Raw genomic sequence first — 27,433 nt, forward strand, 5'->3', positions numbered from 1 at the left:
AAATTCAAAGAAATTCTGTCACGAGTGTATCCACCAACCCTCATTCGAGCAACGTGGTGGGCTCCAAACCTTCTTGAGAGGAGAGGCCTTAGTCCAATACAGTTATAGACTGACGTTGATTTTATATAATATGTAATAATTTGTTTTTATTAAAAGTTTTTTAATATATTTGAAGTAACCGATAATGTTAGAGCTTTTCTATAAATAAGCTTACAGACAGCGCAAGGCTATTTTAGTTTTTTTTACAGCGAATTGAAGGTTGTGAATCAAAAAACCGAGGCTCGTAATAAGTGGTGAGACAGACTAATCGTGAGTCTGCGTCCGAAATAAAACTATTTGCCAATCTAGTGTTGCCAACTATTATATCGATAAGAAATAAGTTACAATAAAAGAAAATCTTTGTGTAACTTTAAACCTCAAAATAATTGTATTTCTTATCATAATAAAAGTAGATTAAATCATTTAGGCAAGTATGTTCTAAAAAATAATCAATATTAGGATTGTAAATGTGAAGTAACTGTCCGTCTGACTGTTACGTTTCCACGGATATATTTTTATCCGATTTTGATGAAATTCGCTATAAAGGAAACTTTATATCTATTATACCTTCATAGGTCATATTTTTCTATCTAAAACCTACAACCGCCATACCCAATAGGGAGTACTGGTTACTGCCATCTGCAACTGCCATAAACATAGTATACTTGATGTTTATTTTGATTTCAATATTGTGGATATCAGTATAGATGAAAATATTTATCGATATCGATGTTTCCCATGCCTACGTAACTACGACGGCCGTGCGCTGCCCGCAATCGCCGTCTGCCCGGGCGCCCGGCAGCGCATCCGAACGAACGAAGTCCACGCGACCGTGTTTACGAACGCTACCCATTCAAATCATTTGAGTGCAGTGTGATCTGTTTGGATTATTTGACCCTATACGAGAGGTGAGTTATGACATTTTAAAGGAATCGAATATAAACTGGCCGTTTCATTTCGCCTTGTATCATTTTTTTTTATATTTTGAAGGCTGTTTGAATTTTATATCGAACATGCGTTCGGAAATTTGATAGTATACGTTATCGTTGGTCAAAAATGTCTTGAAATATTTATGAATTAATCTGTAATTTTGTATTGAGTAAGTTTTAAGTGATGCTATATTATGGTAAAAATAAATAAAGCGCGTGAGTGTTATTTATACCATACTTTTAGTAATATGGAACGTTTAGTTTGATTTGATCCAATATCAATATTTTTCGAGGTATTTATTTCCATTTAGAAATAATCATGAGAATATAATTAATAATTTTACTTATCATAACTTTATTATAACTTTTATTTATATATAAAATTGTGACGTCAAAACTGTTAATATAAGGTAAAAGCATAACCTTTAATTACCCGATTACACAGGGTTCGTAACGTGGGATTCATGTGACACGATTTTTGCAAAAAAACCCATAAAATATTACAAATAAATTAAATTGTAAAATTTAAAAGAGTTTTTAAAGAGCATTTGTTTCTTGAAGTAATTACAAAACTGATAACTTCTTAGTCGTTTGCACACCTTGGGAATAAGATGATCGCTTGCAAGCTACTTATTTCAAATAACGAAAATATAAGTTTTATTGTTTTCTATTCTTGTATAACTGACTCTGAGTTTCTTTCGCTGATTCTTCTCAGGTCTAAGGTATTTATTTCCGAACCGGTGCTAAATTTTTGACAATCAATGAACAATTGGGACATTTCTATATTGAATAAGAATTTTGAACATTGACTTTGCACAATTTCAAAACAATTTTATAGAAAATTAAAATAATTTATTTTTGAAAATTAAATTCAGAATTATAGTATATTAATCTGCCAGTTAGATTTTTGGTGTTGTATAAATATATTATTGAAATGTATCATTATGTTGATAATGGGACTGATTTTCGATTACACGTGCGCAAGCGCAAGTATCATACGTAAGCTGTGAGTAACGACACGCAATCGCGTCACTGAGTCAAAGCTCAGATTTAGCGCATGCATAAACACATTCAACTTTGATTCAAAGGAAATAAATAAAAAACCTTCCATCTGTCCTCGGATATAAATACGAAGACAATCATATGTTTTAGTATTTGCAGTGATAGGTAGCTTCTTTTGTTTTAAGTATTTTTAATATAAGTCGTGACATTTCGTAAGAGCGATGTACATTATTATGTGGAAAAAAATGTATTATATAGTCATTATGCATGTAAAAGTAAAGTAACAGCCTGTACATTTCCGACTGTTGAGAAAAGGCCTCCTCTTCCATTAAGGAGAGGGTTTAGAACATATCCCACCACACTGTTCCAATGCGGGTTGGTGGAATACACATGTGGCAGAATTTCGATGAAATTAGACACATGCAGGTTTCCTCACGATGTTTTCCTTCACCACCGAGCACGAGATGAATTATAAACATAATTAAGCACATATATAAAGGTGCTTGCCTGGGTTTGAAGCCGCAATCATCGGTTAAGATGCACGCGTTCTAACCATTGGGCCATCTAAGCTCATATGTATGTATTTAATATATACAGTGGCAAGCGCTATAAGAATCTCCTTTTAATACCTTTGACTAACCAGTTGACTTAGTAACTAACTTCCAAGTTCACCCGAGGTCTCTAGTTCAAATTACGGGTAAAAGTTATTGTATTCAGCGATACTAATTCTCAGTAGTAACCCGTTCATTGGAAAAGAGCAGTATTACAGATGTACTTTACAGGTACCTATAACAACTTCACAAAGAAGGGCCAATTAACATAGGTTTGGCTTATCGGTTTTGTTTGCAGACTAAATAAGGTTTAGACAATCTTAAACAAGCTTTAATATCTATTCATGAGAGCCCAGATGGCGCGTTCTAACCATCAGGGTTAGAACGCGCGCATCTTAAGCGACCGTTGCGGGTTCAAACCCAGGCAAGCACAACTGAATTTAATGCTTAATTTTTGTTTATAATTAATCTCGTTGGGAAGTGAAGAAAAACATAGCGAGGAAACCCGCATGTGTCTAGTTTCAACGAAATGTATGTAGCGCATGTGATTCTACAAACCCGCATGGTGCAAACCTTCTCTTCGAAGGTAGTAGAGGCCAGCCCAGCCCAGTGGGAAATTTAAATACATCGGGAAATCTATATCGTGTCAGAAAGTAGATTTTACCGAGACGTATCGGCACAAAACTATATGCCGTGTTTTTGTCGATAACTAAAATACTTAAATATTATATCAATGTGATGTTGTTAAATATTTTTTAAATTGCCATTTGTATTATCAATGGAGAGGGCATTTATGATATTAAATGATAATTTATTAAGAAGCTTGTCATTGCCTGTCTTAAAATCAGTATAAATAACAAATTAAAGTAAACAATTTCAGTGCATCTGTCCCTATTACAAAATATATTCAATTACAAGACATTTCTTTCTGTGATGAAGTGTTCTCAGGTGTTTCCAGTTGCAAATTAAACTATAGAGTAAATATAAGTAATTTTTCAAAATTTTTGTTTTAAACGGAATTTAAGTTTGAAAAAATATTATAAATATTTTTGCAAACGTGTTGAATTTGTGTTTATAATTAACTTAATACTAGATGGTATTAATTTATTGCATAATCTGATTCATTTATATAAATATTACTAAGAAATATAATTTCGTATATGAATTATGTAAATGACGATAAATATAAACATTGTATAGTATTAAGTTGTTTGCCGTAAGCATATTTGTGCAGTGAATGATATCAATTTGTTTCACGAAAAGGTCGGAGTCTTGGCGCAGGTAAGGTATTAGTCATGCCAACAGGTCTTCTCACGAGCATAAAAATTGACATCTACATATGTCTCGTAAATGTATCGTAGACATTCAGACGCTCAATGCTTCATAAATACGAACATTATAAATAATTTATACAGTAGTTGCGATTATTTCAATATTTTGATTGGAATATAACAATTGACATGGCTTTTGTAGGGATTTCTATTGGTTGTTGTGGATTGATTAAATGACGATGTTTATATAAACGTTGACGACCTCCGTGGTTGTGTGGTCGAACTACTTCGTGGTCCTGGGTTCGATTCCCGGCCGAGTCAATGTAGATTTTATCATTAGTTTTCTATGTTGTCTTGGGTCTGGGTGTTTGTGATACCGTCGTTACTTCTGATTTTCCATAGTACAAGTGCTTTAGCTACTTACATTGGGATCAGAGTAATATATGTGATGTTGTCTTATACTTTTTTTATATTAAACAAATAGCTGTACCCGCTACTTCGAGCGCATTCGAATTCAACAAAGAAGTTACTGTAGTAGTCTAAGTTACTCCTTATTATATCAGCTATCTACAGTGAAAGTCCCATTAAAACAGGTCAAGCCGTTCCAGAGATGATTAGGAACAAACAAATAGACAGGCACACAAACTCCAAAGCAAATCTGTCTGTCTCGTTGTTGCTATTTCGTGACTAAATCACTGACGAGCGAGCTTGAACTTCAAGGAAAGATACTCTTTGACACTGATGACCAACCCCTAAGCGATTCCGCGGACCACAACAACAACAACAACAGCCTGTAAATTCCCACTGCTGGGCTAAAGGCCTCCTCTCCCTTTGAGGAGAAGGTTTGGAACATATTCCACCACGCTGTTCCAATGCGGATTGGTGGAATACACATGTGGCACAATTTTTATGAAATTTGTCACATACAGGTTTCCTCACGATGTTTACCTTCACCGCCGAGCACGAGATGAATTATTAAGACAAATTAAGCACATGAATCAGCGGTGCTTGCCTGGGTTTGAACCCGCAATCATCGGTTAAGATGCATACGTTCTAACTACTGGGCCATCTCGACTCTGCCGCGGACCGCAACTAGTTTATAGTATATACTTAAATCATCTCCGAAACGAACCCGTAATCATCGTTTAAGACACTCAGCTATTCTAGACACTAAGTCTTTACGGCTCGATACAGAAAGAATAAGATTTTATAATTGTTAAAATAAATATAAGATATTGAGTGATTTTTGTCAAACGTAAGAAAACTATAAGCAATCAATTCGTATTCATATCTCACTCGGGGAATAGTAATAACCAACTTACTTTGCTACGTCATATTGATACGTATATCCTATAAAATTGTATAATTATTATAGTCAATGTCGTATAACGGATTCCAATATTTTACGCCCTTGTTCTACGGTGAGTTTCAACTTTCTTCTTACATAATAGCTCCGTTAACAATTGTTTTTCTAATATTAAACTTCTGCCCAACTCTGTAATGGATACGGACCAGTATTAAGCGCAGTGTTTACTGTATTTGATCTCTCTATAATGGACAGTAGACAGGAAACAAGGCTGAGTTTCTTCGAAGTTTTTATAACGTCTTTTCAACTTTTTAAGATTTTATTTATTTAAACATATGTGTGTGTTTAAATCAACATCTGAAATTTAAATCGGTGTCATCCTGTTCATCCCATTCCATTTCTGGTGACAGTTCAATTTAGTTTTTAATTTTCATATTATTTACATTTTTTTTTTATCTCGATAGAATTGAGATTTGGCCAGTATCATAATATGATGAAGAAAATTACTTAAATATAAGCTTTATTATTCTGAACTTTCATGAGTTTTTATACATTCTGTCATAAATATTATATAACATATTCGATTGTAATATTGTTTGTATTTTCAAAAAGAAGGTTACATTTGAATCACATAATATATCCATAATATATGTTAATTAACTCTATAATTATAGAGTCGCTAGAATCGGTATCTAAAAGAAATTCGATTCATATTACATACATAAATAGGTAGAGAAAACAGTTCAATGCCCTTTCCTACCCAATATAATATGCCCACTATATTTTTAATACATAAAAAATATAAATATAAGTAGAAAAAAAGGTTACACTAATATGTAAAATTCGAACGTAATTATACGCTTAAACAACTGAATTTACAGTTTGTGTATTATAGGTAATTTTTTATTATGTACGCACGAGTAAAGTTGCAGGTACAGCCAGTATAGGTATATAATAAGTATAGGTATATAAGTCTTTCTCCTATATTTTGAATCCGGTAGTCGTACTATTTCTCATCTTTATGAATTAATATTTTTATTTTTGTTTGAATTTACAATACGTATGATCAATACATTTAATTTATTGTTTTGATTTACATTAGCTAATTATTGTTTACTGAATTTAAAGGTAATCCTTATCAGCTTATTTATAAACATTGTTTAACATGTAATTAGTTAAATACCACTTTCTCTTTCTTTTTTCATTGAACTGACATTTGAAAGAGGAAGACAGTTTCATCTAACTAACCATCCTTTAAATAGTTATAGATCAATCTCAAATAATTTACAAAGTTAGTTTTCGTCATTACTTACTCGACTTCTGTAAAGGTTGTGTATTTTTAAATAGTGTATAAAGTTATAGGTGAGTTTGTTTAAATATTTTTTATCTGTGAAAATATGTAGTTTCGTTCTTGTCTCTTAAAATATTTACATAGTAGAATGACACGGGTATTATTATTACATTCCTCTCTATATGTCTTGTGTAACTGTTATAAATATAATTAATTAATAAATCTTTTAACAACTTAGTTTTACGCTTTTTACATTCCTTTAATGCGTCGCTAAGGTTGTGGCAGCCGGCCACATTCTGATTACACACACATAAACACACGGTCCAACACATTCATATTACATATATTGTACATATACTTTACAAGTAGTACTCTTATCATTAATCCTAAATTTATTATGGAAAGGACCTTAAAAAATAGTCGGTTTTCACGTCTGTCTGAACGCTAAAGTTTCACCAGTATTAAAATGACTTATTTAGAAGATTATTCAGTAGCATTTTACGTTTGGTAATCAATTTAGTTTGGTCTTTAAGTTCATAAAAGTGTTTTCAAGATTCTTCATTGACGTAACAAAATCACTTAAGACTTGACTAAATTAATGTACTACAGAATCTTCAATCCAGCGACGATAATATTTATCTTTACGCATAAGACATGTGTAATTTTTCGGCCTAAAACTATTTATTACTAACTAGCGATCCGCCCCGGCTACGCACGATTGTAATGCTCATAATAAATATACTACAGAATTTGTTTATTTACGTCATCACATTAGAAACTTCTAAAATTATCAGTATTCCTCTCGAATCTCACATCTTTTAAAAAACCACATCAAAATCTATGTCATTTTAAAGATCTAAGCATACATAGGGACAGACAGCGGTAAGCGACTTTGTTTTATACTATGTAATGATACAATACATAAAAATTAACAAATTAATTTTAAGCGGTTTCTGGAAATATAAATTGCATATGCATTTCGGACCAGTAGTTTGAGAAATGTATGAATAAATGCATAAATCTGTGAGCCGTGAGGTATGGTGTACGTATGTACCTATGTATGTACAAAATGGGTCTATAAATCATTCGGCTTCATAATGATTACATCATTTTAGCGTACACCTCATTATTTATAATAAAGTAACTTTGTAAACCTCTAATTTTCACGTGGCCCGTGACAGTAGTGATGAATTTAGGTTACTTTGTATTGAAATAGAATAGGTAGTAACTAGAGCTGAGATGGCCCAGTGGTTAGAACACGTGCAAACGATGATTGCGGGTTCAAATCCAAGCACCACTATATATGTGCTTAATTTGTGTTTATAATTCATCTCGTGCTTGGCGGTGAAGGAAAACATCGTGGAGAAACCTGCATGTGTCTACTTTCATCGAAATTCTGCCACATGTGCATTCCACCAACCCGCATTGGAGCAGCGTGTTGGAATATGCTCGGAACCCTTCCCTTAATGGAAGAGGAGGCCTTATCCCAGCTGTGGGAAATTAACAGGCTATTACTTTACGTTTTAGTAACTAGTAAGTATATATATGTATTATTTATATTGGAATATCTTTTATTAGCTGAACAGCTGTTGGATTCTGTAAGAACACACTTCGTATCTCTCAAGTGGTATGCTGAAAACCAACGGTGGTATGTCATTCTGATACGTGTATTTTATAAATTATATAATTCATTATTATTATACAATTAATCGAATGTCAATCTTGAAATATGACATTCTGAAATTTTAGCACCACCATTTTGAGGTTTTTTCCATTTTTTTTTGTGTCCCTTATATTTACTTATCATTCAATTTTACCAGTGGTATGTCCAGGTTTCAGTATCACCAAAATATAGCAAATATATTTTCTTTTTTTAAGGACTATACCGTAGAAAAGCCTCCTATGTCCTTCCAGAAAAATCAAACTTGCTTTATATCAAATTTCATAAAATTCGGTTCAGTGGATTAGCTGACAGATAGACAACCTCACTTTCGCATTTAAAATATTAGTATTATAGTTTCCTTTATATTTTGAAGCTACTCATTTTCACATATATATTTTTTCCGACCTCAATGGATGTCCTCGTGCTAACAATAGACGCCTACCAGCTGTGCTGCAGAGCACATTTCGCAAGATCTGTGTATAATGTATTATCGCAAACAGCGCTATTAACCCTTTTTTAAAATAACCAACAGTTATTTATAAACGAAATGATTAATTATTAGAATCATAAATTATTTTTAAGCATTTTATAAAGGAACTATGCAAAATATATGTTCTAAATGTATGTAAAAGTGATGATATTTTTAAAGGGGCAGGTTACGTAGGTAAGTTCAGGACTTAAAAAATTATAATAAAAAGTGAAATAATAAAACAATCCAGACGTAATGTTATGTTATTGTCGTTCAAAAGATTGCTTAGATAAAATCACTCGATCCTCTTTACGTTCAATTATCGGTGTTATTTAATAAGACTTAACAAATAAAACCTAGTTTGTATTTTTGCGATTTTTTATTGGTCGTTTCAAGCACACTTAAGATATCTTGTAAGCACTAGCGCCAATCACTCATACGAAAGCAAGGCAAGAATTAAAAGTGGAGGGCGTGCCTTCGTGGGTGAATATATCTTTACCATTGAAAGACTAAAGTCTCTTATATAGAAGTGGAATATAAGAAACTATAATAAAATCAATTGAGATCAGATGAGTGTCAACAGCGCAACGTTTTAGGGGGCGCTTAGCGATTTAAAAGTTGCAGGATAGATCCCCTTGGGCTATTGTCGTATCCTCTCCTATTACGTGTGACAAGCTTAAAAGAGTGGGTAAAAAGAAATGTTAGTAATTTCCAATATTAATATATACAATGATATGACATACTGTTCGGGTCTCGTAAGCAGATCTAAAATTGACAAACTTTATCTTATAAGACTTGTTTGGGTAGGTTTTGGCTGATGCACATATCGTGCAATGTATCCAAATATAAAATTTAATGTTTCCGGTAATATGTCGTAAATTTTTCTTCGCATTGAAAATGAATGGTAAACGAACGTTGGTAAAAAGGTAATTTATAGCAAACGCTGTGGTACGTAAGGCGCAGTTGAGCTAAAATCGTGTTGGCGTCTAGCCATCAACTATAATTATCGTAAGAGTGCCAAAATCTACCATCGCATTCCATCTCGGGCATTTATAGATTTTACTAGTATTTTCTATGCTTTTCAGAAAACCATCGTGAGTTTAATTTAATTCTATACAATATATTATTTATGTAATTTATTGTATTATATATTTTATTGATACTATTAAAATATGATTTACTTTTAATTTAACATAATAACAACTTAAAAGCAATTGAATACAAATTTCTAGTCATGATTTTTTTATTTAGAATTCTTTATTAAGTTCAATATTATAAATATTCTCATATCTCTATATATCTCTTTTTTCGTGATTATTACAAGTCACGAAAAAAGAGACAGATATATGCCTGCAGTCAACGTATATATATATATATATATAAGATATGTAAAATATAAAAATAAATAAAAAAAGTTAAGAAAATCGATTGCTGCACATTCTTAACCTTCAACAGGTGGAAAACCGCGTTCACCGTTACATCTGTTCATCCACTAATACACATGATCTCACTTCCAGTTGGAGCTGGCATTGAAGCTGCATCCACAGCAACGTGATAACATCATGGCGGCTAACGGGTAAGCAGCTAAAAAATATTATTAAAATTTTAATCGAAAATCAAATTTGAAGATTTAATAATTTGATATTTTGTTTTTACAATCGTGACATTTTTATTGAATTAAAATGACCTAAATAATATTCGAGCTTTTGTATAGGACGGTTTGAATAATAATGAGTTCTTTATTTCAATTATAATCTTTATTCTAAATCGTTAATTATACGCGCTAAAAAAGTTTTGGTAAACAACGTTAGTCATGCTCCAAATTATGCGGTTTTATAATAAAATTTATTTTAAGTCAAAAAATTCAATAGTTTAATTTCAATATAAATAAATCAATTGTAATGAATTAAATATAGTTCCGTCGTATCATGAAAAACTAAAATGACAAATTTGCGTTTATAACACGTTAACAAGTGCAAATAAAGTAAAAATAATCTTGATTATAATTTGAAATTCTCTTTCTTACGCCTATAATTTATAAAATTATTCATTATCGAACTTATTATTGGTCAAAAAATAATTTTTTTGTATTAAAGATTCATATCTTTTTTAAATTATCACTACCATTCGGCATATTTGAACAGTATAGCATTTGTGAAAATGACATTTTTTGACGTCACGAATGGCTTCTGAAACATATTGGTACATAATATTAGAAACACGATTACATAAGGCTCATATTATTTTAAAACGGAGCCGCATAATGGTGCATTTTTATTATAATATCACTAATTTTAATATGAAGGTCATACAAGATTAAGTCTCGAAATTAATGTTAACCAAATATACCACAATGAGTCACACGCCATTTGGCATTTCATTTACAAAGTCTAAAATAGTACTACGTAGTTTGTTTGTCATAGAGCCCTTTGCCAATAAATTGCTGCGAATTATTTTAATCAGTAGTAAATTCAAAATATGTCAACATTCAGCCTAAAATAAAATAAAGTCTGTGTGCCTGTCAGAAATCATTTTAAAATCAAATATAAAAAAAAGTAAACAATAATTACTCTTAAAAAAGATTATACTGCAATTTCATTCATTATTTCAATAATACGAGACATGTATGTCAGAACATGAGGAAGAAATGAAAATAATTTCTAGAAGTTTATATCGTGTAAAAATTAAAGTCATTTATTCATTGTCTAATAGATTACCTGCTAGTAAGTACTCCGTCCATAGAATCTACTAGGCATAAAATATTTCGTTTTCAATAAAATATTCCCTTCTAGAGAACTAATCTTCATCCTCTATTCTTTTAAAAACATTCCGAACAACAAAATATTTGTCTTTCATTTCGACTGAAATCAAAACTGACGTTTTTATCGTTTTCGTTTTACGCAAACTTTATCGAGATTTCGAAGAGGTAAAGCGAAATGGGTCAACAATAGCTTTCAGTGTTTGTGTCCATCGCTGTTGTCATACGGGTAAAAATAACGCGATGTTTGGCCGTTTTCCAGATACGGCCCTGCGCCTGTCACTGGACACGTCGGCCGGATCCCGAACTATGGCAAGACTCAGGTCAATGTAAGTATATATTACTAATTGTTTAAATGACTTAAACGCATATACGACACTGATGAAAAAAGACCATTTTGATTAGGTATACAATTTTTTATATCCTCAAAAAGATTTTTTATAATATTAGAGATATTTAACAAGTCGCTAAAATACAAATTATTAAATAGTTATTAAGTAATTTAATCATTTGTTTCTCTTTTTAAATTCTAGCCAATGGGTGGTGTCGAGCCTCCAGCGTGTATCCAAAACGCGATGATGACCAAAGACAAGAAACCATTCACGTATACCCCTGGAGGTTTAGATCTATCACAAATTAGGACACCTAGTATGGCGAGAAGGATGGCTCGTCAACGCTCTCAAGAAGAGCAAGAACATGCCTATACTCAACCACCACCTAACAGCGTCTATCATCCCCAGGGAGGCCCAGTGCCACCGCCACCACCCCCACCACAAATACCAGCTCCGCCGCCACCACCGCCCCTTGTTATTGAAGCTCCATCAAAGTCACCTAAACCAATAGCACCAGGAGAGCGACCTGAAATTGTTATACCTGAAAATCCTATTGGTATGCTTAGAAAAACTAATAGCCCTTACCATTGGGAGGCTGAAAAAGCAGAGTTGCAGCGTATCGGCCCTGTTCCTAAATTCGTTGATAAGGTACCCAGTCCTCTGACTGTCAAACTTCCTTCAAACAACTCCTACCAAAACTATTCTCCTCAAAACAATATGCAAAGACCGAACTACGGTTATGGAAATCAGAATCAAGCTCCCGATAGTCCATTGCACAGGCCAGAAGCACAATATGCTCATCAACAATCAGGTTCACCAAATGTCAACGGTTCACCACAAACTAGGGACATTTTACTACGACAGGACTCTCAATTCAATAAGAGTCCGCAGCCATTTGGAAATCAGCCGCCACTAACGAACAATCAATCGCCACAAAACTCTGGTTCACCATATACTCCTAATGTCTCAAATCATTGGAGGCAACCAGAAAGACGAGATTCTCCGGCAAGTGTGCATAATAGCCCACAATCTCCCCAGTTAAATCGAGGACCATTTTCACCGGCTGTTAAGCAAAATGTCCCAAGCTATAACCAAACAGCACCTAACAATTCTGTTTTTCATACTTTGCCGAGAGTTGGACAAAGAAATCAAGATAGTTTTTCAAATAATCAGGCTATTTATAATAATACAAGCAATGTTAAAGAAATTCAACCGGTTCAAAACAATGAGTCACCAAATACACCTCCATGGAGGACAAATACACTTAATAGGTACCCGAAAGATCAAACTACTCATAATAATGTTCAGAATACAAATCAACAGCAGGCATACAACCCCCCATGGAAGGTAAATGACGCTAACAACAATCAACAAGGTGAAAGTAACTATAATCAGCAATGGAAACTAGAGAAAAGTACTCCCAATAACATTAGCCAGCAACAATACTCTCCGCCGTGGGCTGCACAAGAAGCTAATAACAACAGGGCACAAGAAACTGCCCCTTGGAGGTCACAAGATACTACAAATAGATCCACTAACCAGCCTGCCCCTCCTGAAACCCGTTATCAATCGTCTATATCTATCCCCGTGACACCAAGAAAACAAAATTCCCAACCTGAATATAATAATACCCAAAAGGAGGCAGTATATGTCAACCAGGAACCTGTTTATTATTGTCCCGAGAGTCCAAAATCAATACCTCCCTGGGTTAAAACGCAAAAGGAAAAAACAAAAACACCGCCTCCTGCTTGGTGTCAGAGACCTTTAGAAGGAAGAAAGAGTTCTTCCAGGGAGTTAGCAACACCTCCGAGAGATACACACCAAGAACCAGAATGGGTAAGAAAGAGTAATGAAATGCAACGGGGTGCACGTGAAGTCATTAGCCCCCCTAAATATCAACAGCCCGTTCAACCTAATTGGTCAACTAAACCCTCCGAAAATAGAAAAAGTTTACCAAGGGATAATACACAGAGCACAAATACAGGAAGAATTATTCCGATACAAATGGAGGTCTCAAGTACAGAAACGAGAAATCAAGGTCGGCAAGGAGGCAACCAGCCTCAGTTGAGAATCGTTATTGATATGAAACAAAATCCTGAATCTCACAACCAAAACAACGCTCAGGTACCATTTTCTCAACCGACTCAGCGCATTATGAGAGTGTTATCGCCGCAACTTGTACGTGATGAGCCCGGACTGAACCAGCCAGATTTGCCAATGTTGAATAGAAGTTTCCAGAATACTCAGGACAGTCAGCCAAAAACGCGAATAATTCCAATACAAATTGAAGGTGGCAACGGTGGGGCAAACAAAAGGTAACGTTAGTTTTTTATTATTATTAAAGAAAAGTAACTTGATTTCATTTATTTGTTTACAGATATGTTTATTCTTAAGAGTTAAATTCAATATCCTGACTTTTATGATTACTTTGTACACTATGTACTCTGTTTTAGATTTTTTGTAATTATGTAATTAAAATACATCCTCAAGAACTTGTCTGTTGTAATTTTCAGCTTCGGTGGGCGGTATTAAGGGAGCTGTTTGCACTGTCCAAAGTAAACTCATTTTTATTGCACTGCTTCTATGATTCAGGCACTTGCTCTATAATTAGCAATATTAGCATCTTCACGCTTTGTGAACGCGCTCTAATTCTGTTTACTTCATTCATTTAACAAATTTGCTCTCTCTGTAATTAGCTGCTAATTATCGATAGAGATAATTAGTACCTACTTAATTTTTTTTTCATCAAAGCGTAGTGCACAATATATTTCTAATTGGCTTTTCTAACAACTGCTTTGTTGTACGAATTCTTTGACCTGAATTATGATTTTTGATTTCGGATTTACTCAAAATTAAAAGCGTAATTTTGGAGTTGATTTATTTGTGAGTTTTACTTATAGTTTTTTACTTCATACTTTTCATGTAATACTTAACATAATCATTTAATACGATACTTCTATATTGAACTGTTACAAATAAAAGGGCCAACGGTTTAACAAGACTCAATTCGTGAGTTTTATGTTTTAAATTACAATATATTTAGTCGTTTTTTTATTTTAATAATATGTGTCTAATTACTGGTGGAAACTTAGCTGATATATGTAATTTTGTATTTTCATATCCCATAAATTTAACTTATTGTTTGTTTTTCTAAAATAAAATAAGTAAAGTAGAAATAAAATAAAATAAAGTATAAAGTTATTTGAAAGTCGTTAATACCTTTCGAAAGTAAGCCTAGTAATATTAAATTCAATGTAATATCGATATCTAATGTAGATATTGAATAATATACAATTTCCAATTTTAAAATGACATTAAGTGCGGTTTGATTGTATTTAATTTAAATTTGAAAGTAAAATGAATATTCCTACTGGTAATTATTTATAAATGCTGTTTTGAATAAAAAATTGTTTTGATAAACACTTCATTCTGAATAAGAAGGAAGTAATCGCTTTTTGACATTTGCAAAAAGGGACATTTTGTTTAACGAAATTAAGATGCTAACAAAGCATAGTGAAATGGAATATGTTCTTTTTTTAAATTGTATTAATCTTATTTTTTACATGTTTCCAGCGTGTACTACCACAGATTCACGCAAGATGGTTCGCCGCGGCAATCCAAGGCGTTTAAAGTTCTGCAGGTCATAACAGGAACGGGTGACAATATAAAAATAAATATGAAAAATCATCAAGGTTATTCTGATTTTTAATCAAATACAATATGAAGAAAGATAAATAAACTCATGTAAAATTTTATTGGACTGGCAATTAAGAAAAATATATCGGCATAACTTTGGTCTAGCAAACAAAAAAAAATTAGGTAGCCATTGTTCGTCTTTCTTAAATATATGTTTTTCTAATGGCTTAAATTTTTTTTTCTTTGGAATAATTGTATTAATCATTTACGTGTTTTTAATTTGACTTCGTAAACACGGTAGGGATATATGTTTATCTAGAAAACTATATATTAAAATATATTATATTAAAAAAAATTGACGCGCGGGAATATAACGAGCTATTTAAAAATTAGTAATTAATTTAATAATTATATAATTTAGTTTAATTTTAAGTTATAAAAAATCTGTAATAAACAAACGATATTATGTGCTGCTTATGTGATTATAAATTAAAAACTAATGCTCATAAATACGGCTAATATACCAAAGATTAATTAGGAATTTTTATTAAATTATAACAAATTTTATAACTTTATTTCGTTATAAAACGTTATATTAAAATAAGTTTAGTTATAATTTTTTAACTTATTACAAGTTACCATTAGATAGCGAATTTTTGTTTTATAAATTAACAATAAAAATTATATATATGTATATATTTATAAAATATGTCTTTAATTGTTTTAGATACCCTTATATTAATATATTATATTTAACATAAATTTGTATATTTATTATAAATATATATTTTATTTATTTATATATTATTCTTGTTATATTATGTATTTATATTAAGCAGTATTCCTATAATATTTTTTAAATTTTTGATAACAAATATATTCCTACTAATTGATTAACAAGGTTTCGACCAAAGAGTTTCTATAACAATATAATTTCCAATATTATATGAGTTCCCATAAACCTGGTTTGTAATTAATTCGTTTGTAATTAACAAAAATTAAAAAAAAGTGATTTGCCTACGTATCATGGCAATACTGATTTTAATAGACATGTTTTGTATAGTATTATATTTTTTTTCAATCGTTAAATCTGAATAATATTTACGTTGTATTTATTACTATTTATTTGAGTATTAAAAATATGCAATAAGTTTTTTTAATCAGCAGATGTTATGGTCGTAGGTAAAATACAAACAGACAGGGGTGTGGCAATCTAGTCAGTGTGATCTTTATATAAGTATTTTCTTTATTTTATATGAATTTACTATGTTATTGTATTATTTAAGTTTAGTTATATGTATTATATTTTATTTCATAGATTGTAAGGATGAAATAGTTTTTTAATAAATGTCGATAAATGCTTAAAGTTGTTTCCATTTATAATTTTATTCTTTGGAATGTAATTTGTTTTTGTTATGTTTCGTATTACTATGTAGAAATATTGCAAAGAAAACGATTCAGACGACTTTTATTAACCTTTAAATCGAACAGATTGCTATAATACTTGGAAGTTTCTTCCTTGTATGTTAAGCCTCATTCAAGATACATTCTGAATACATAAACCTCATTCAAGATACATATTGCATTCATAGTAGTAAGCTGTAACGTTGATTTCAGATCAAAACCCGTTCATTACATAAATCATAGTTACGAATATAACTGTCATCCGTACTGCTAGTATTTATCAGTCATAATGAAAAGTAAGTGAGAGAGAAGGCACATCTCTTGGTTGTAAAATAATTGTTTCAATTATTGTCAGAAAATATTAGTCAAATTCAAGGCTAAATACTAGTAATAACTTATTAAGAACCAAATACTGTAAATGCACCTGTAAGCTCATCGATATTAGTTATTTCCATGTTCGGTGGTAGTCATTTTCCATGAGGTGAGCCTCCTGTCCGTTTGTCAACTATTACCCAAAAAATACCCTAAAGGAGTGGGGGTTAAGCGGTTAAATAAAATCTATTTTAAGACGGTTTATTTATATAATGGAAAAGTTTTTATATTAAATTGTTTTGAGTGAATTATTAATAGCACAAAGGCGAAAGATTTTTTTTTATGAAATCATGATCAATCAACCGAATCATCTGGAAGATGAAAGTTTGCAAAGCTCCTATTAAAGAGACTAGTGTTCAACTAAACGTAAATATTACGTTTCGAGTTTTAAATTACTTATAAGCAACGTCAGCTGGAGAATAATTCTCAAATAAGAAAGGTTTTGTTCTATACTGGATCGATTAATCTTTTTCTTATCGATGAAGTCTACTTCTTCTTATTATTATTATTATTATTTTAATTCAAGGAATATTAAGAAGTGGTAGGTACATAGATAATATCTACTATTAACAAAATATTCTTCGTTACAAGAATACTTATGTATAATGAACAAATTAACTATATATGATCTTGTATTATAATATATACAGCCTACATATCTAAAACACTATCAATGTGTAAACGAATTTTCACAGATATTTTTGCAATAAGGATATTTTGTAGTTTTAATTTTTATAATTTATTTTGTAGTTTGTATTATAAGCGACACGAATTCGTGCCTTTTAGGTATTAAGGTTCCAACTATTAAGGAATAACTAAGGGAACCCAGGTAAGTAATAAATAATTAATTGTGATAACTTTTACTATTACTTCTAGGCGATTAAACAGTGATTGCTATTCGCTAGTTCATTTTAAATAGAGTACTTTAATTTTTAACCAAAACAGCGGTATAATAGGAAACGAACGGCAAGTAAAGCAAACGAACAATTGATTTCTTTAAAAGGAATGTCAATAATAAAATGAATTTAAATTAAAAATTCTAAGTAGATTTATAGAATTCTTACTAGAATTTAAAATATAGTTTTAAATTTATTTATTTTATTACATGATCACTTAAAGAAGATCAAATGTAAATGTATCATTGCTTGGCAGTTTATCCTACGATGACAGCCTACGACAACTATTTAAAAAAAAGAATATGAAAAAGTTGCTGAAATTTTAGTGCAACCGACGCGATACCACGTAAGTATTGCGTATGAAATTATTTGTAGAACGACGGTTGTCTTGTGACGTAGTTTGGATACAAATAGATGTATCTTTGAAAATAACAAATCTATACAGCTCTATATACTTTACATTGCGGTATAAAATACTTAACTTTATATAATACTAGTAGTCGCCCGCGGTTTCGCTCGCGTCTTAGGATTTTGGTTGTCACGTGTAAGGCAAAAAAGCCTATGCCTTTCTTGGAGTTCAAATTCTTCCTTCCAAATTTCATCAAATTCAGTTCAGGGGTATGGTCATGAGAGAACGACAGACATATTAATATTGATTAGATGAATCTCGTAGTTTCACATGTAGGTGGTGGTTGTGAGCTGACATGGCCCAGTGGTTAGAACAGTTGCATCTTGACCGGTGACTTCGGATTCAAAACCAGGCAAGCACCACTATATATACATATGTGTTTAATTTGTGTTTATAATTCATTTCGTGCTAGGCGGTGAAGGAAAACATCGTGAGGAAACCTCCATGTGTCTAATTTTATAAAAATTCTGCCACATTGTTTTCCACCAACCCGCATTGTAACAGCGTGGTGGAATATGTTCCAAATCCTCTCCTTGATGGAAGAGGAGGCCTTATCCCAGCAGTGGGAAATTTACAGGCTGTTACTTTACTACTTTATTATTTTCGGTATATATTATGATTGGTTTAGTTATTAAGCGTAACAAACAAACAAACTTACTCATTTATAGTATCAGTTAGGCTTATAATTGGTCCTTTTTGTATTCTACAGTTTTACTTAGTTGATTCAACAAAATCATTTTTGTTGAATCAACTAAGTATTCATCAAAACTTTATATTTATAGCAATAAAATTGATTCATATAAAGTATATAACAGAATCGAGCCCCACCATCTGTATGACATTTTAAACTATTGACGGATTTCAACGCGATTTTTATGAATATAGAATGTTTGAATAGGAAGGTTTATATGTGTAATAAATTCATGTTTTAGTTTTAACAAAAAATTTTTTATTCTTAGTTTGTTAATCTAAAAGAATCTTATAGTATCCGCGAGAAGCTGAGGCAGGTATCTAGTAATTCTTATATTTTTTGCTGTGTTGGAGTTATTATTTAGATTGATTGTTAATAATTTCGTTGATACAATTTTACAAAACGATGTTATATACCATGCTTTATGGAACTTACCTGTACTATATCCTAATTAACAGAAAAAACGATAAACATAATTTCATAAATACAAGAGTAGCTTGAATATTTACATACGTTTATATGAAAACTGAAATAATGGAACAAGATCTCTTAACATAGTTCTCATATATAATAATGTAATGCTATTGTTTCGAAATATGAATTGTAAGCTTCACACAAAGTGGAATACTTCAGCAACATTCATTTAAATAATAATATATAATAACTATATATTTTTTAAATATTTTTAGGTTCTTCCCTAGGCACACGTAAGTACGTTCGGCAGTAATATATTAAGCACCTTCACCCATTTTACTTATTAAACAAAAAGTAAGAAGTACTTACATATTTGTAAAACTCAGTTGTTCAAAATTATTTATTAAATATTATAACTAACAACACAAGGACAAATCACATACATGCTCTGATCCCCATGTTAGTAGCTAAAGCACTTGTGTTATGTAAAATCAGAAGTAACCACAAACACCCAGACCTAAGACAACATAGAAAACTAATGAACTTTTTCTATATCGACTCGGCCGGGAATCGAACCCGTCATCTCGGAATTTCGTTAATATGAAAACTCGTGTACACACTGCTCGACGACGGTGGTCGCCAAATATAGATTAACATTAATATCTATTATTTCTTCGGTCTTGAGCTTTGTCTAACATCAAACCTGGATTCTTCTTTGAATAAATACGCCACAGCATCTCAAGATAACACGCTTACAGTGTAATCATTCCTAATAGTATACTCGTTAAATTAAATTATAACTGATTATAATTTATAATTCAAATGGCGTAAGATTGATAGAGATACTGATCGGAAACAATTCCGTCGTACCGCCCTTTTGGTAAATTGAGTAACATTTAATCCATTTGGGTCTGTAATCACTGGATTAATCCCACCAAGGGTTGGTTATCGATTACAATTTTACGGCTTTGATGGCAAAACGCCAGGATTCGTATTTGAATTTCGTAAGCGTAACCGGGATGTCGACTTCATGCTTTTTAAACGCGTTCGATTATTCAACAAACAATTTTTATTCTTAATTCAAAATTACTATAAATTCAATTCATGTTCTATATTCTAATTTTTATTTGATTAGTTATTTTAGTAGCACTTTTAAAGATCAAGACTAAAGGTATATACTTACGCTTTGACGCCACTTAATAATTTAAAAAAAATCATATTTTTTTCTGTGGCGTTTATTCGTGAGTACTCAACTAACAATTACAAGAACGAATAACAGGAAAAGAGTGGACATTAGTAAAATAAAACACAATTTATCAGATACAAGGTACCCAGGTAGCTGAGGTATACGCGTAAAATTTACAGACGGCATTATTTAATCCAAAATCTTCGGCAATCATTAACAAATCTTAGCCATTTGACATGAAACTTTAATTAATAAGTGATAACTTCTAGAAATAATGTTTTATTTTTTCGGATTATGATATGTTTTTAAATAAAATTGAATTTTATAGCTGATTAGATAGTGATTTTTACAACACTAACATAAGAAAAAACTACTAAGAAATACGTATATATTTATAGAAACACAGTAAATAATGATCTCACTGTAAGGAATATAGGTAAATCACTACAAAAACTAAATGTACAATAGGCATGTATGTATGTAGAATGTTGTAACTAACAATCGTGAATACAAAAGCAAAACGTAATAACAATTATAACCAACAACAAACTAGAATCAAAAGACATCAAAGAGTTAGTGAATATCAAATAAACATATTATTTTTAATTAAATTCAATATCGATAGCTATAATTTGTTAAACACGCATGCTTTAAGACTACTAATTAATAATTAATATAATTAAAAACATTGTAATCCAGTTTAATATGAAATAAGGCGAGATGGCATGTGCATCGTAGCCGATGATTGCGGGTTCAAACCCAGGCAAGCACCACTGAATATTCATGAGCTTAATTTGTGTTAAGAATTCAACTCGTCCTCGGCGGTGAAGGGAAACATCGTGAAGAAACCTGCATGTGTCAAATTTCTTAGAAATTCTGCCACATGTGTATTCCACCAACCCGCATTGGAACAGCGTGGTGGAATATATTTCCAACCTTCTCCTCCAGGGAAAGGAGGCCTTAGCCCAGCAGTGGGAAATTTACAGGCTTTTGCTGTTGTTTTAGGTAAATTTCCAATTTCTGGACTCAGGTCTTTTTCTGATACTTTGTTTGTCAGAAAAACCCAATTACATTTTATCGGGCGAGTTGACCCGGGTTTTGATGGATAGATATAAGACCAAAGATAGGAACTAAGCGGCTAGCCACTAGACAAGGGTGTAATCTAGCACCAAACATATATTAGGGCTAATAGTTATATACACTCATAATCTACGCAACAGTTCTTAATAATTTATATGGCGGTTTATAATTATATATTCTATATACATGATTACATTGGAGTGGCAGTTTGTAGAAATAATATTTCTTACAATTTTTAAAAATTATATATAAAGCCATACTGTAATATCCAAATACATACTGTCCAGCATCGCGCAGATCTCATGTATGCCACCCCTCCGCTGTCATTTCGGCGCTTTCTACGATCGACTTAATATCACTTAATGCATAATCAATAAAATATAGTAAAAACTGCAAACTGAACGATAACTTATTTGTTAAAATTAAAAGCGCGCGATGTCGCGGGCACGGCTATTAAAAAATATAAATGAATGTGTCACCAGTAAAGCAGATGCATTCTCTAATTAATATTCTAATGCAATAGAAATTCCGACTCGATCAGAATGACTCCTTTCTTCTGAAAGAGGGCTTTGCGTGCTCTCTGAGGCTTGGGATAAACGCACTCCTAACTTTCAGACTACGGGCCGATGAGAATTTTCCTATGAAAGAATATTTCATTGGCCATATAAGCTAAACCTAAACCGCAATGGCAGTAAAAGGTATCGATCATGAAATTTGTAATATTGTTTAATTTTCTCTATACGAGTAGTTTACGCTGTATAACCGCTTTGTTAAAACCGGTCCGCAGTTAAAACTAATTGAACGGTCATTAATCCTTTCAATAAAGATCTCCGTTGTAACGTGTTACTTTCGCCAATTTTAACTAACCCTATAAGTTCGTTATCCAATAAAACAATATAGGATGGGTCCGAACCAATGTAGATTGTTCCGTTGTCCGTTAATTAACAATTTCATGAGCGAATGGACGTGAAGATTACCTACGTTCAATAGACTATCACCTGTGTTGATGGCAAATAGATCCCCATAAAATGAACGCGGACTTATATGACTCTGAGCTTCAAATAAGACGATATATATTATACACTGTTTCTATTAATACTGACAATCTGTATTTATATTTATGGAGTAAGAAATATTACAAAATATTTTTGGCGTAGGTTGTCATATATTGTGACTGTGAGTTGTATAAAAATCTGTCAGGATTTTTCAATTAATCCAGTAAATCTGGTTTTATATTTATTACCTAAAAACGAATTTTAGTATGTATGATTTACACATTTGTCTATAAATGACAATCATCCATTCTGATCCACAATAGCACGGATAACAAACAGAAATTAACAAAAATATCTATGATATAATGTGATTATATAATTAAAATATGAACTAGTAACTGAATGAATGAATGAATCAGTCGTGAATCTGTAAAGGTCTAAAACAAAAGTTGTTGAAAAATGGAATTTATTTGACACCTGTTTCATTTCCCGTTTTTCGAGTGAATGTTGTTTGGCTTACAATGCAAACTGTCTCGCAAAATGAAAAGGTTTGCAATAGGTTCGGTACTGAGCTATTTACCTTTACAGCCAAACTCTCCTTTTTTGTAGCTCAAAAATACATTACGCATTTCGAGGTTTGTGCTAGTTGGCCATAGGAAACCAAAATTCCCAACCGCTTTCGAATGCTAGTGCGACGACAGCCGAACTCTCCTAGACTAAATTTGTATGACAATATGTTTCAAACAAAACAGGTAATAGTATTTAAATCTTAATATAAGCTGTATGTCAATATAGTTCTAAGGTTTACAACTTTAATTTTTTAATTCCTTCCATCTAAATATATAAACAGAGCGCTGTTTTTTATTGAACACGAATTCAGCAAAAACCGCTAAATATTCTGACATACATTTTGTACCATTGTATTCACCGTGTTTCCGAGAAGGTTTTTATCTAAACCATACAATATAGTTCAACGTATATGTCGAGCGGAACCACAGCAATGCGTAGCTGGGTCTTCTAAATAAATTGCAGGGTAATTAGATTTATGTGTATTATCATTAATAACACTAACATGAAATAGTAGTATATGGCATATTTTTTAAATCTGTTTTTGAGTATTGGCCCGTAATGAACTTTCATTTTTTGAACACTATGGAAATTGTAACTTTTTATTCACGCAGTGGAAACCGCCGAAACGTAACCGAGCACATAGTGAGGGTGGGGGCTGCAGGGTAATGTGGGATTCTGTCCTCAGGGGGGCTATGTAGTCGCGATCGAGGAATTATACCAAAAAAAAATCGTTAAGTTATTATTAATGTCGTATTTAAAAACTCTCATAACGAATACCATTTTTGAATCCTGCATTATTCAAAATGGCGTCTGGGTATGATTTTTTTATGTGCGTGATTAGTCTGGCTTATTTTAACAATGCTTTTACGTTATTCAACTTCGTTTAAAATATAATCTATATAAAAATATAAAATATATAAGTAAGACGTCAAATCGCACCTTAAATTGCCCTAGAGGTAAGACAATAGTCACAGGGATCAAAGACGCATCTGTGACTTTCTCATAACAGCTCAGTACGCATAGCTTTTTAAATTGGCTACGTAGTAAATTTAAGTAACGTAAAGATATTTTACCAGATATTCTTTCGCAAAACAGCAGTACTCAGCATTATTGTGTTCCGTTTCAAGGGCGTTGGAGTCACAAAGGATAAAACATCTTAGTTTTCAAGATTTGTAGGCTATTTCTTACAGTGCCAATAAGTGGAGGTGACCTGATAGGTCAATCCGTTAATGTCCCACACTTGGACTAACGTGAAAGATAAATAAATGCAGGTTATTCGCGACAATTTTAAACGTAAGTAACAAAGTATCTCTAATGTTATAATGTTGTCTTAAATTTTCGCGATTACACATTGAAATAAAACTAGTTATAACGGATTTGAATCGCGTATATTAATTATTCTTAACATCCCAACGTTAGAGGTCAGTCTACCCGTGACCACGAACGCTGTAAAGTGCTCGAAACGTCGGGATGTTAAAAATAATTAATATACTCGATTCAAATCTGTTATAACTACTTTTATTTATATCTGATGTTTTCTAATGGAAATTGCTTCCGCAAAACAATATTTAACCAAAGACAGTTTATAAGCAAAATATGTCTGAAACATTAACAGCAATCAAGTAGATCCTCTTAGGAGAATCTCTTTGAAAACGTTTCTAATACTGTCTAAGAACTGGCAATTTGATTGGCCAAAGTACTGAAAATTGTATTAGGAAATTGCTATTTAAATGCTTGTCGTAATAGGAAGTAGTTTTCGTTTGATATCAATATAATTTTGATGATATATGATTACAATAAATTTAAAAAAAAATTTTTAATTTTGACTTCAACAATCAATTTGTGAAATAAAAAATATTTTCATGATGAATCGAAACAGCGATTGAACAGGAAAATGCTGCTAGCATTGTTGCCACCATTCCACGCGGTTATCATTTGGACAGTGATTATTTTGCATTTTTTTTATTTTTGTGATATTGTGTTTATATGTTAAAGCTCAAGCATATATAACACACAGTAACAGTATCATAGTCTACAATGGAGCACTAGCCTCTTCTCTTATTAAGAAGGAAAAAAAGGATTTTTTAAAGTAGAAGTTCTACTTAAAAAGAACTCCCTACTTACTATTCAACACGTTACGTGAATGCGAATTGGTGATACTAAATAGTTACTCTGTTTTTTTATGGTATACAAGTGGTCACCATCACCCATGTACAATGACGCTATAAGAAATATTAACTATTCCTTACATCGTCAATGGAACTAAGATGTTATGTCCCCTGTGCCTGTAGTTACACTGACTCACTCACCCTTCAAACCGGAACACAACAATACTGAGTACTGTTATTTGGCGGTAGAATAACTGATGAGTGGGTGGTACCTACCCACACGGGCTTGCACAAAGCCCTACCACCAAGTATCGTTTAACATAGTATATTGGTTTATTGTTTATAATTCACTGTTTAATAGTAAAAATACAACATGTATAAAATTCACTCCATGTATTACTATTCAAATGTAAGATACGTAAAAACGATTGTAGTTTTAAATGGGATTATATTAGACGTAACACTAGAGGTCATTGGTATCACAAGGGGCCCTAAACTTTAATGAAGATGTGTATACGATTTATTATAACAGTACCCCAGAAAAAGTTCAAAAATATTCAATTGTAAAATTTAAAAGATTCGTTAAAGAGAGTATGTATAAAGGATATTACACTAACGACTTCTTAGTTAATTGCCCATCTTGGGAATGAGACAATCGCCTCCAAGCAGTTTCATATAACGAAAATATATTTATTGATATTGAAGAAAACAATAGATGTAAATAATGTGAATTAAATAAAAATCCCGCTGAGTTTCTTTTGCCGGTTCTTTTAAGGTCTGAACGGTGGTAATTTTCAAACTGGTGCAAGTGGTTTTTTTTATTATCGATAAGTAAGTTTAACACTTCTACAATGATTAAATATTTTTAATTTTGTCTTTAGGATCAACATGCTTTGTTTACTGAGCTGTCTGCGCTTTAACGTATATAAATAGAAAATAAGTTGAAGTAAAATTTTGTTAGTGACATTTATTTAAATATGTATGATATCATCAAAGTTTAGAAGAACTGACATAAATATTTAATAAATGTACAAAATTATCTATAGATTAACAATTTAAATGTTTGAACAAAATTAAGCTACTGGCTATCTGGGGGCGCTGAAAATTGAGGTAATAATAACTAAATAAGGTAGAGGGCAGACTGAAGCCTAGTACTACTTTGTCCATACCATTCGAATGGGGACATTACACCGTTCTATCCTATTCTTACGTATCAATTCAATAAGAAAACATACAGGATTTTATAAATGCTCTGGATTTTGGTAATGAAAACAAACATATACAAATGATAAACAAATTTATAGACAGGAGTTACATTTAACTGGAAAGGAAGATTTTCGGGGAATTCTCAAATTCTTGGTTTAACGAGCTCGAACTGCTCATGAGTTTAATTCGAAATCTTCATTGGATTCAGTTGAAGTATTATGTCAGACATACTCCTTGGTCGCTTACTCCAATGTGCCTATTTATCTGGGATATTGAACAAGTAAGTAATAGCAAGAGCTGGTTCAAACCCAGGCAAGTACCACTATATCATCTCATGCTCGGTGGTGAAGGAAAACATCGTGAGGAAACCTGCATGCGTCTAATTTCTTATGGATCTGGATGGGTACAACCCATTGATTATTCTTCCCGCATAGGGCAGTGGCGAACCACTGCCCTTTGCGGGAAGAATAATAATAATCTCTATATATGGGAACCCCCATATATAGAGAACATCTTACAGTTATAAGTTTATTTATACTTCTTGCTGTGCATAGGCTCGGCACATTTGATCGTCTGCATTCGAAAAGTTATTTATTTTTTATAAATCTTTTTTAATTCTAGATTCAGTTATTCAATCGTAATTACTATTCTGAAATGAACTGCTACTGTATATTTTAAGCCTCTTAGAGTTCTGTTAATAAAAATTCATTCAGTAAATATTGAATACTGGTAGCGAATGAAACTAAATGAAAAAAAAAATGAAACGAATGCAGTTTCAAAAATATTTAAATATATGCGAAATATTCGTGTTTGCATCGAGACTTCAATTTATGGTTGTAAAAAAATATTGTGTTA

General features: G+C 32.0%; 1 protein-coding gene across 2 annotated transcripts; it reads left to right on the forward strand.

The window, feature by feature from the left end:
• Positions 1 to 784: 784 nt before the first annotated feature.
• On the forward strand, positions 785 to 15,416 carry LOC124538781 (pollen-specific leucine-rich repeat extensin-like protein 1). Of its 2 annotated transcripts, XM_047115977.1 has the most exons (6): positions 786 to 947; positions 10,039 to 10,097; positions 11,542 to 11,608; positions 11,813 to 13,926; positions 14,125 to 14,166; positions 15,185 to 15,416. In XM_047115977.1, the coding sequence occupies exons 2-5, from the start codon at positions 10,084 to 10,086 to the stop codon at positions 14,141 to 14,143; spliced, it is 2,214 nt and encodes a 737-aa protein (XP_046971933.1). In that variant the 5' UTR covers positions 786 to 947; positions 10,039 to 10,083; the 3' UTR covers positions 14,144 to 14,166; positions 15,185 to 15,416. The 2 variants fall into 2 exon arrangements, with proteins under 2 accessions (XP_046971932.1, XP_046971933.1); XM_047115976.1 differs by lacking the exon at positions 14,125 to 14,166 and having other exon boundaries at positions 785 to 947.
• The last annotated feature ends 12,017 nt before the right edge of the window (positions 15,417 to 27,433 follow it).

Source organism: Vanessa cardui, chromosome 21 (genome assembly GCF_905220365.1).
Source record: "Vanessa cardui chromosome 21, ilVanCard2.1, whole genome shotgun sequence".
Lineage (NCBI taxonomy): Eukaryota > Metazoa > Arthropoda > Insecta > Lepidoptera > Nymphalidae > Vanessa > Vanessa cardui.

What these genes read in the sequence shown, in the direction of transcription:
- LOC124538781 (XM_047115976.1), top strand. An exon ending in ATGGCAAGACTCAGGTCAAT is followed by an intron (nt 11,609 to 11,812) that starts GTAAGTATATAT and finishes TTTAAATTCTAG; the next exon opens with CCAATGGGTGGTGTCGAGCC. An exon ending in AACGGTGGGGCAAACAAAAG is followed by an intron (nt 13,927 to 15,184) that starts GTAACGTTAGTT and finishes ACATGTTTCCAG; the next exon opens with CGTGTACTACCACAGATTCA.